The sequence below is a fragment of the Schistocerca gregaria genome, chromosome 2 (genome assembly GCF_023897955.1).
Source record: "Schistocerca gregaria isolate iqSchGreg1 chromosome 2, iqSchGreg1.2, whole genome shotgun sequence".
NCBI lineage: Eukaryota > Metazoa > Arthropoda > Insecta > Orthoptera > Acrididae > Schistocerca > Schistocerca gregaria.
In genome coordinates, this window is record NC_064921.1 from 657,290,944 (window position 1) to 657,303,122 (window position 12,179).

The window sequence follows — 12,179 nt, forward strand, 5'->3', positions numbered from 1 at the left end:
ATCTATAGGCTGACAGTTTTCACCATGCGGCTAAGAGCTAAGGAGTGTTTCGTACGTAGATGCGCAAAGTCCAAGTCAATTCAGACACTGAGAGTTTGTCAGCTGAGTTAACTCATCTTGAGGTCAGCTTTCGTGAGAATGGATATAGTGACAGACAGATCGGACTACTTTGTGCTATCTACCAAACGTGCACCCGGTGAGTGATGACAATACGGAGTTGATACCACGGTCTACAGCCTTTTTGCCTTAGGCAACGAGCATTTACGACCTCCGTATTTGAGACTAGGGTCATTTTACTTTCCGTTAAGGATAGAGCACTTGCCCGCGAAAGGCAAAGGTCCCGAGTTCGAGTCTCGGACCTACACACAGTGTTAATCTGCCAGGAAGTTTCATATCAGCGCACACTCCGCTGTAGAGTGAAAATATCATTCTAGAAACATCCCCCAGGCTGTGGTTAAGCCATGTCTCCGCAATATCCTTTCTTCCAGGAGTGCTAGTCCTGCAAGGTTCGCAGGAGAGCTTCTGTGAAGTTTGGAAGGTAGGAGACGAGGCACTGACGGAATCAAAGCTGTGAGGACGAGGCGTGAGTCATGCTTCGGTAGGTCAGTTGGTAGAGCACTTGCCCGTGAAAGGCAAAGGTCCCGAGTTTGCGTCTCGGGCCGGTACACAGTTTTAATCTGCCAGGAAGTTTCTTCTGTTAAGGATGATCTTGGTTTGCGTTATGCGGGCGTCTACCGTATTTCTTACAGTTACGGCATGCCGTATATTGACCAATCTATCAGGACTATGGAGTACCGGTGTACTGACTTCACGCTTACAACAGTCGAACAAATCCAACATTGCAGAACACTGTCTTGGCGCCGGTCATCATATGGAGTATAACAACGCGGAAGTTCTGGCATGCCATTCCAGCCATTGGGATAGCGTTATTGAGGAGTCAGTTGATGTGATTGTATCTGCGCGTGTGTGTTTCACCTTCCCGAAATTGCTCTGCAAACTGAGGTTGCAAATTCACTTGCACAGCGCTTACTTGCTCTAGTTTTGTCTTGAAAATGTTGGATGGTCAACCACCGAAATATCGGTTTTGTCGATAACATCACCCAGCTGCAATCCCATTTGTATACTGCGGGAGAAACTAAAGTTTCGCCAAATCATTCACGATATTCACCATACTCAGTCGTTGCACGATTTTCGGGAACAAGAATTACCGGGATACGAGAAGGAATGGGTGGAGTGGCAATAAATAGTCAAGTTTAATGCTTCTTAAACCACACTCTCCACTAGTCTTTTATTGTGTCGTTTGAAATGATCAGGTAAGTAACACAGTTAACTCAAGTACTGTGGCCTTTGGAGCCTTTGCATATGCAATATCTGATGTACAGCAGATATAAAAAAAATAGGAGCCTATAACAAAGAGGTGTTAACGAAGAGTCATACAGCTGGGAAACAAGAAGAAGGAATCTGCCAATGCCTCGGTATTTCGGCTGACGAGGCGACCACGAGACTGCGCCAGGCGGCCGTCAGCTGTAGATTTCGGTGAAGTAGGGCCGCTCGCAGATGAAGGCGAGCTTCTTGTTGCAGATCTCGTCGTTGTAGTCGCCGGAGCGCAGCATCGAGACGCAGTCCTCGCCCTCGCTGCTGCCGCTCAGGTTGTTGGGCTCGCCCAGCGACCACGACACGTAGCCCGTCTCCGACAGCGGCTCGCCTGCACATACACACAACAGCTTTAAAAAAAAAAAAATGGTTCAAATGGCTCTGAGCACTAGGGGACTTAGAACTACTTAAACCTAACTAACCTAAGGACATCACACACATCCATGCCCGAGGCAGGATTCGAAGCTGCGACCGTAGCAGTCGCACGGTTCCAGACTGCGCGCCTAGAACCGCGAGACCACCGCGGCCGGCATCTAGCAAGGGAAGTAGCGCATCGTGAAAGGCTGAAACCCGATAAAAATGATTTTAAAATATGGAGCTGCTTTTGTACCACCACCCACAGGGTCACTCATACAAAAAACTCCTCACTTGTGTAAAATCGATGGTTGAAGGTTAACAGTACTAAATACTATTGGGTTAGAATATGCAATAATCACGCGGTGTTGAATTTACTTCAGGAGTCACCTAATTTAGATGCAAACCTTACCAGGTACATGGTGAGTGTTCATCAGAGGTGAGGGTATCATCTGGAGTGCCCCAGCGAAGTGTGGGAGGCCCGCTGTTGTTTTCTATGTACATAAATGATCTTTTGGATAGAGAGGATAGCAATGTGCAGCTGTTTGCTGATGATGCTGTGGCGTACGGGAAGGTGTCGTCGTTGAGTGACTGTAGGAGAATACAAGATGACTTGGACAGGATTTGTGACTGGTGTAAAGAATGGCAGCTAACTCTAAATATAGATAAATGTAAATTAATGCAGATGAATTGTAAAAAGCGCTTGACACAGTCACGTCGATTAAATATTTAGGAGTAACATTGCAGAGCGATATGAAGTGGGACAAGCATGTAATGGCAGTTGTGGGGAAGGCGGATAGTCGTCTTCGGCTAATTGGTAGAATTTTGGAAAGATGTGGTTCATCTGTAAAGATCCCGCTTGTAAAAACACTAATACGACCTATTCTTGAGTACTACTAAAGCGTTTGTGATCCCTATCAGGTCGGATTGAGGGAGGACGTAGAAGCACTTCAGAGGCGGGATGCTATATTTGTTACTGGTAGGTTTGATCATCACGCAAGTGTTACGGAAATGCTTCATGAAATCGGGTGGGAGTCTCTGGAGGAAAGGAAGCGTTCTTTTCGTGAATCGCTACTGAGGAAATTTAGAGAACCAGCATTTGTGGCTGACTGCTGTACAATTTTACTGCCGCCAACTTATATTTCGCGAAAAGACCACAAAGATGAGATAAGAGAGATTAGGGCTCGTACAGAGGCATATAGACAATCATTTTTCCCTCCTTCTGTTGGGGAGTGGAACAGGGAGAGAAGATGCTAGTTGTGGTACCAGGTACCCTCCGCCATGCACCGTATGGTGGGTTGCGGAGTATTTATTTAGATGTAGATGTAGATGGTGTCTCTTACATAGTCGAAATGAAATTTATACTATAAAAAGCATCGTAGCAAGTACAATAAAATTGAAATTACAATGAAATCCAGAGCATTATCTGCTTACAGGCGTTGATAAATATCAACGGGCACAGTTGAAATTTTGTGCCCCGAGCGGGACTCGAACCCGGGATCTCCTGCTTACATGACAGACGCTCCATCTGACTGAGCTTTTTCCTATTTTCCCGTATTTTGCTCGTTTCGTTTGGTCGTAGCGGACATCACATGACATCAATTAAAGTTAATTGTTGATCCTTTCACTAGACCACGAGTTGCGGACTGCCATCGGGGACACAGAGGGTACTGCGACTACAGAGACTTATCTCCCGGTCGGGGAACACATTTTCAACTGTCCCCGATGATATTTATCAACGGCTGTAACCAGCTAATGGTATGGATTTAATTGTAATTTCATTCTCCGAGAGCTTGAAGATCACCAATGGTATCTGTTCTTTCGGACATGCCGCGAGTAATGAATGTAGTGGGCAGGGGTACTACAAATGTAGTGCACGGACAGTAAGTTGGAAATGTGGATCTCAGGAGGAGCCTGCCGTAGATAAATCCCTGCAGTTGCACTGTCCTCTGTGTCCTCGATGGGTAGCCGGCACAGTAGCTGAGCGTGTTCGGTCAGAGGGCGAACAGCCTTCTGTAATAAAAAAATGAGTCAAAGAATCAATGATCAACCTGAACAAATGTCTTGTGACGTCCGCTCAGACCAAAGGCAACGAGCAATACCGAACAAATGGAAAAAAAGAAAAATAGAAAAAAAAGAAAGATGGCTCAGTCGGTTGGAGCCTCTGCCACGTAAGCAGCAGATCCCGGGTTCGAATTCCTATCAGAGAACACATTTTAAACTGTCCTGTGAGCAGCTAGGGGTCTGAATTTCATTGGAATTTCATTCTTCGAGAGCTGCAAGATCATCAACGGTATCTGTTTTTTCGGACATTCGTCTTCATACAATAAAATTAAAGATTTAAATGGATCCTAACAGGGCCTATGTGAATAGATCATGACAGTCTGTGAAGGATGTCTGTAATCCATTCTGTGCGTCAGAAGCTATTATACACGGGGGCATTTAAGCAAATATAAATGGAGAAAATCGAATAGCTGAACTGTTTCTGATGTTCATATTTATTATTATGGCTAAGGGATGAGACGGAATCTGCCACACTCATGGTAAAACGTTGATAAAGTTTCAAATTAATGCAGTAGACGACGAAGCGATAAATTACTGCCATAAAAGATACCCGTTACCTGCTGGATGTGAAGTACCGGGTGATCAAGAAGTCAGTGTGAATTTGAAAACTGAATAAATCAGGGAATAATGTAGATAGAAACGTACAAATTGACAAAAGGTCAAAATATGTCCGACAGGTGGCGCTTCATCTGGTCAGAATAGCAATAATTAGCGTAAAAAAGGAAGACACGGAAAGATAATGTTCCTTACAGGAAATACTCAATATGTCCACCATCATTCCTCAACACCAGTTGTAGTCGAGGAATAATGTTGTGAGCAGCACTGTAAAGCATGTCCGGAGTTACGGTGACGCATTGGCGTCGGATGTTTTCTTTCAGCATCCATAGCGATGTCGGTCAATCACGATACACTTGCGACTTCCGGTAACCCCAAAGCCAATAATCGCACGGACTGAGGTCTGGGGACCTGGAAGGTCAAGCATGACGAAAGCGGCGGCTGAGCACACGATCATCACCAAACGACGCGCGCAAGAGATCTTTCACCCATCTAGCAATATGGGGTGGTTTATTAAGTTTTCAAATTTCTACTGACTTCTTGATCACCCGGTATATATTCATTATACAACGAGACGTTTTCAAGAGGAATAGTTTATCCATAAGATTTGGGGTAATGACGTGGTACATACAGGCTAACACATGTTCGGTGCACTATACTGCCTTTGAGAACTAATATAATCAGTGAATCACTTGAAAACACATATGCAGGCCCATTTAATTCCACTGCGCTAATTTATGTGATTATTTTCTATTCAGTTGACTAGTCAGATCGCGTTTCAAGTTTGTTTCTAGGTCATTAGAACCATGCATTCGGCATATAATGGAAGTATCACGGCTAGTAGCACCTCGGGAGTAGTCTACGCTTTTCTAAACACGCACACAGCGTTTAGCCTGCATAGTGCGTTACAGTACGGAGCAACTCACCAAAGACGGTAACGAAGTTGCCCTCAGCGTGACGGTCGTGGATGCCGACCCAGACCTGCTTGTTCTCGTAGGGGTCCTCCGAGATGACGCCGTGGTCGGCGAGGATCTTGCGCAGCACGTCGGCCTCCTGCTTGGAGTTGATGACGACGAGGTCGGCGCCCTCCTCCTGGCAGTACTGGCGCGCCAGCTCCCACTTGACCAGCCGCAGATCCAGCTTGTACTCGCTGTGCCCCAGCTTCGTCCTGTACTCCGTCGTAGGCGGTGGAACTGCGAAATTCATAAGTGTAGATATAACGACGAAAAGATCTAATAAGTGATATTGACAGATTGAGTAAATGAAACACCATTCAGATATTACACTACTGGCCATTAAAATTGCTACACCACAAAGATGACGTGCTACGGACATGAAGAAGATGCTGTGATATGCAAATGATTAGTTTTTCAGAGTATTCACAAAAGGTTGGCGCCTGTGTCGACACCTACAACGTGCTGACATAAGGAAAGTTTCCAACCGATTTCTCATACACAAACAGCAGTTAACCGGCGTTGCCTGGTGAAACGTTGTTGTGATGCCTCGTGTAAGGAGGAGAAATGCGTATCATCACATTTCCGACTTTGATAAAGGTCGGATTGTAGCTTATCGCGATTGCGGTTTATCGTATCGCGACATGGCTGCTCACGTTGGTCGAGACCCAATGACTGATAGCGGAATATGGAATCGGTGGGTTCAGGAGGGTAAAACGGAACGCTGTGCTGGATCCCAAAGGCCTCGTATCACTAGCAGTCGAGATGACAGGCATCTTATCTGCATGGCTGTAAAGGATCGTGCAGCCACGTCTCGATCCCTGAGTCGACAGATGGGGTTGTTTGCAAGACAACAACCATCTGTACGAACAGTTCGACGACGTTTGCAGCAGCATGGACTATCAGCTCGGAGACCATCCCTGCGGTTACCCTTGACGCTGCATCACAGACAGGAGCGCCTGGGATGGTGTACTCAACGACGAACCTGGGTGCACGAATGACAAAACGTCATTTTTTCGGATGGCTCCAGGTTCTGTTTACAGCATCATGATGGTCGCATCCGTGTTTGGCGACATCGCAGTGGACGCACATTGGAAGCGAGTATTGGTCATCGCCATACTGGCGTATCACCCGGCATGATGGTATGGAGTGCCATCGATTACACATCTGGCTTCAAAATGGTTTAAATGGCTCTGAGCAGTATGGGCCTTTTAACATCTGCGGTCATCAGTCCCCTAAAACTTAGAACTACATAAACCTAACTAACCTAAGGACATCACACACATCCATGCCCGAGGCTGGACTCCTACCTGCGAACGTAGCAGTCGCGCGGTTCCGGACTGCAGCGCCTAGAACCGCGTGGCCACCTCGGTCGGTTACACGTCTCGGTCAACCCTTGTTCGCATTAGCGGCACTTTGAACAGTGGACGTTACGTTTCATTTCATATGTTTTACCACCAGTCCCTCTACCCTTCATTCGATCCCTGAAAAATCCTACATTTCAGCAGGATAATGGGCGACCGCATGTTGCAGGTCATGTACGGCCCTTTCTGGTTACAGAAAATGTTTGACTGCTGCCCTGGCGAGCATATTCTCCAGCTCTCTCACCAACTGAAAACGTCTGGTCAATGGTGGCCGAGCAACTGGCTCGTCACAATACGCCAGTCACTACTCTTGATGATCTGTGGTATCGTGTTGAAGCTGCATGGGCAGCTGTACCTGTACACGCCATCCAAGCTCTGTTTGACTCAATGCCCAGGCGTATCAAGGCCGTTATTACTGCCAGAGGTGGTTGTTCCAGTTTGTGATTTCTCAGGATCTATGCACCCAAATGGCGTGAATATGTAATCACATGTCATTTCTAGTATAATATATTTGTCCAATGAATACCCGTTTATCATCTGGGTTTCTTCTTGGTGTAGCAATTTTAATGGCCAGTAGTGTACATCAACGTGTAAGATGATATGCCAGACGACTATCAGTTTGGCTTTAAGAAAGGTAAAGGTACCAGAGACGCAGTTCTGAGATTGTGGTTGACAATAGAAACAAGACTGAAGAAAGGTCAAATCAAAGTCAAGGGTTTTGTCACCTGGATAAAGTGTTCGACAAAGTAAAATGCTTCAAGATGATCAAAATTCTGAGGGAAGTATGAGTAAGCTACAGGGAAAGACATGTAATATACAATATATATAACAGGCAAGAGGGGACAATATGAATGAAAGACCAAGAACTAAGTGTCCGGATTAAAAAGCATGTATGAGAGGAATGTAGTCTTTTGCCCCTACTGTTTGGTCAGTACCTCGAAGAAAGGAAGAAATAAAAGAAAGGTTCAAGAGTGGAATTATACTGCTGATAAGATTCGCTAATGACGTCGCTATCCTCATTGAAAGTGAAGAAGAATTACAGCGTCGAACGGAATCAACATTCTAATGAATAGAGAATATGGACGGAGAGTAAACTGAAGAAAGACGAAAGTAATAAGGCGTAGAAGAAATGAGAACAGCGCGAAGCTTAACACCAGAATTGAGGATTACGTAGTAGACGAAGTAAAGGAATTTTGCTACCTTGGCAGCAGAATTGCCCGTGGTGGACAGAGCAAGTAGGACATGAAATGCAGACTAGCATTGGCAAGAAAGGCACTCCTGGCCAAGAGAAGTCTACTAGTATCAAACATAGACCTTAATTGGAGGAACAACTTTTTCAGAATGTACATTTGGGGCACAGCGTTGTATGGTAGTGAATCATGGGCAGTGGTAAAACCGAATCAAAAGAGAATCGAAGCATTTGAGATGTGGTGCTGCGGACGAATGTTGAAAATCAGGTGGAATGATAAGGCAAGGAATGGGGAGGTTCTGCACAGAATCGGCGAGGAAAGAAATATATGGAAAACGCAAACAAAAAGGACCAGGATGAGAAAGATGATAAGAAAACAGGAAATAAATTTGGAGGTATTAGAGAGAGATGTAGAGGGTAGAAACCGTCGAGGAAGACAGAGGCTGGAGTACATCCAGCAAATAATTGATGGTGTACGTTGCACGCGCTACTCTAAGATGAAAAGTTTGACACAGGAATGAAATTCGTCGTGGCCACGTCAAACCAGTCATAAGACTGATGTTTCAAAAGAAATAAATAAATAAAAGCGTTCTGTAGCTTTTGCTGAGAGACTGAGTAAATGAATTACTGTTCAGATATGTCATCTACATATAAAAACACAGGAAGTTTCTCAGCCTGAGGATGTACTGTGCAACACCTTTTTGAAAAACAACGTAGTGTCAAATTGAAATATGCGGTCTTATAGATGTTTACACGATAAATTATTAAACCACTAACTAATTACAACACTATCTGTGGTGTCACCGCCAGACACCACACTTGCTAGGTGGTAGCCTTTAAATCAGCCGCGGTCCGTTAGTATATGACGGACCCGCGTGTCGCCACTATCAGCGATTGCAGACCGAGCGCCGCCACACAGCAGGTCTAGTCCAGAGAGACTCCCTAGCACTCGTCCCAGTTGTACAGCCGACATTGCTAGCGATGGTTCACTGTCCACATACGCTCTCATTCGCAGAGACGACAGTGTAGCATAGCCTTCCGCTACGTCATTTGTTACGACTTAGCAAGGCGCCATATTCAGTTACTACGAATGTATTCTGAACAGATAATAATGTGAATCATGTACCGTCACGAGTGGCGTTCATCATTAATGGATTAAAGTTAAGTATCAAACTAATTACGTCCGCTTTCTGAATTCTAATTCCTTGTCATGTTCCAGACCTCACGTCAGTATAGTTCTTCCCTCCTCACGCCAGCCTGCGTGAGCTAAAACGCGTGCATTTCGGCCTCCAGTTGTAACACGGTGTTGGCTCTTCGGCCAACACAACACTATACACATTCCCGATTTTGGCAGTTTATTGCGTCCTTTGATTTCGTAGCTATTCCATAAACAATTAAGACATATAATATAAAAAGAAACTCAAGTGGTCTGAAGTCTGTTCATGAATTTCCATCAACTTGTTTTATACCACTTCACGACGTAACGTCACTCCTCAGGTCAGCAGGCCAGTGGGCATCGAGGTTAGACAGGTGAGGCGGTGACCTTAAAAGTGACGAAGGTTCAGCTCAGAGGAGTGGTGAGTGTTTCAGTCTTACACTCATAGTCGTCATTGGAACAGCAGTATCGGTAATGACAATTCAATAACGTGATCGCTACAATGGATATTGCCTTCAACAGCACGCATAGACGCCGGCGAAGAATGCAAGATACAGCACTCCGGCAGCTCATGTAGCATGTGGGATGTCAGACTCACTGCCTGAGAGCGTGGTGGCGCGGGGTGCGGCAGCGGAGGCGCTTCTGTGCATACGATGGGCCTCAGTACTCTTAAAGATAGATGCTCGCCTAGATCTGAAGGCGGAAGTCCAGGGATCCTTCAGCACATGCAGTTTACAGACAGGAAGGTGCTATACATATAGCCCAGCACTTGGTACTCAGGTGTCCACTAGGCAAGCGAAAGATGGTGTCCTGCAGTCAGTTTGTGTCTTCACCAGAGGAAAACTCAGTAGGTCCACCTCTTCTATCAGTCACGGCTGTGACCCGCCGATGGCGGCTGCGTGGAACAGTGAAATCCAACCACAGACGGCAGGCTGTAGTCTCGTAGTTACAGTTTCGCATTTAAGGCCTTCAAACAACTAGCAAGCAACACATCATGTTTCGTCATCAGAGTTAACCTATAACTAGCGAGACCGTCATTCCGTCAGGATCAGTGACGCAGACAGAATGACCGGGCATTCTGAACGAGATGTTTCAGACATCAAGCCGTGCGCTATTTCTCCGTAGTGTAGAGTTTTCAGAGCGACTTTCAGTTTTCTGTTTTGCTATTTGGGGAGCAAAATAACTGATAATGGTCGAAGTAGAGAGGATATAAATTGCAGACTGGCAATGGCAAGAAAAGCATTTCAGAAGAAGAGAAATTTGTTAACATCGAGTATAGATTTAAGTGTCAGGAATTCGTTTCTGAAAGTTTTTGTATGGATTGTAACCATGTATTGAAGTGAAACATGGACGATAAATAATTTGGACAAGAAGAGAATAGAAGCTTTCGCAACGTGGTGCTACAGAAGAATGCTGAAGATTAGGTGGGTAGATCACATAACTAATGAGGAGGTATTGAATAGAATTGGGGAGGATTTCGTGGCACAACTTGACAAGAAGAAGGGGCCGGTTGGTAGGACATGTTCTGAGGCATCACGGTATCACAAATTTAGGGTTGGAGGGCAGCGTAGAGGGTAAAACTCGTAGAGGGAGACCAAGAGATGAATACACTAAGCAGATTCAGAAGGATGTAGGTTGCAGTAGGTACTGGGAGATGAAGAAGCTTCCACAGGATAGAGTAGCATGGAGAGCTGCATCAAACCAGTCTCAGGACTGAAGACCACCACCACAACAACAACAATCATTCTGCACTCTTTGCTCTCCTTACTATGGTTCTCCTCGCTGCTTGGAAATTAGTGACAAGAATTGCTCTGTTTTTGCAGTACTGGAAATCTTCATACGCTATAGATTATGATCGTGGAACTCTGTCTGAGTATGATCGGGTTCTCTTACCGCCTGGGTCGAATAACAGCTTCAAAAAATTTTCTGTGCTCCCGGGGACAGGATAGCTGTGCAGCAAGGTTCAGAATGCGTAAACCTGAATATCTAAATCATGTGATTAAAATGTTGTGGATTAATTGTCTCAGTTAAGGCGCTTAAACTGCTGAAACTGGTTATGTGAATATTGTGTAATTCGGTGATATTAGTGTAATAATTATTATGAACACCTTGTAAGACCGTCTGTAGTCTTGGTAATGACCTCATAATGGCGAGGAACGCATCCCAGGAGATTCTCCGTGTATGACATATCCAGCTGAATAAACGTAATAACGATTAGATCCCGTAGAGCCAGCAAATTGTGGGGATGATGACTGCCGCTCTTCACCCGCTTCTTAAAATAGTCCCAGACATTTCTTACGGTATTGTGGTCAGATGACTCAGTGATCCAGTCGAGGTACGATAGACTAGGACGACGGTGTTCGTCAAACCAGTAAAGCATGCGTAGAGCTCAGTGATCACGGCTGTTGTGAGCTTGAGAGATGATAGTGTCCGCATCATGATTGAGAAAGGGCAACACTTGATTACCGTAAACGTTGTCATATATCAACTTCATGATTAGTACGTTGATACTCTTGAGGCTGTCGGGAGCCATCAAAAGGCACTCGAACTTAGGAAATCAGAGAGAGCAGGTAAAACTTAAGTAATAGAACCCAGTACGCTGTCCTCGATGGTGAGTGTTCATCGGAGGTGAGGGTACCATCTGGAGTGCTCCAGGAAAGTGTGGTAGCTCTGCTGTTGTTTTCTATCTACATAAATGATCTTTTGGATAACAATGTGCAGCTGGTGGGTGATGATGCTGAGGTGTACGGGAAGGTGTCGTCGTTGAGTGACTGTAGGAGGATACAAGATGACTTGGACAGGATTTGTGATTGGTGTAAAGAATGGCAGCTAACTCGAAAATATACACTCATGGAAATGGAAAAAAGAACACATTGACACCGGTGTGTCAGACCCACCATACTTGCTGCGGACACTGCGAGAGGGCTGTACAAGCAATGATCACACGCACGGCACAGCGGACACACCAGGAACCGCGGTGTTGGCCGTCGAATGGCGATTGCTGCGCAGCATTTGTGCACCGCCGCCGTCAGTGTCAGCCAGTTTACCGTGGCATACGGAGCTCCATCGCAGTCTTTAACACTGGTAGCATGCCGCGACAGCGTGGACGTGAACCGTATGTGCAGTTGACGGACTTTGAGCGAGGGCGTATAGTGGGCATGCGGGAGGCC

General features: G+C 45.6%; 1 protein-coding gene across 1 annotated transcript in view; it reads right to left on the bottom strand.

Moving 5' to 3' along the window:
* Positions 1–1,252: 1,252 nt before the first annotated feature.
* Positions 1,253–12,179, bottom strand: part of LOC126334696 (hemolymph lipopolysaccharide-binding protein-like) — a 44,565-nt gene continuing 33,638 nt past the window's right edge. Inside the window, exons 5-6 of the mRNA XM_049997196.1 lie at positions 5,274–5,540; positions 1,253–1,705 (exon numbers count right to left, since the gene is read on the bottom strand). Coding sequence (XP_049853153.1) covers positions 1,521–1,705; positions 5,274–5,540 — 452 coding nt within the window. The 3' untranslated portion in view covers positions 1,253–1,520. The remainder of the gene's footprint in view (positions 1,706–5,273; positions 5,541–12,179) is intronic.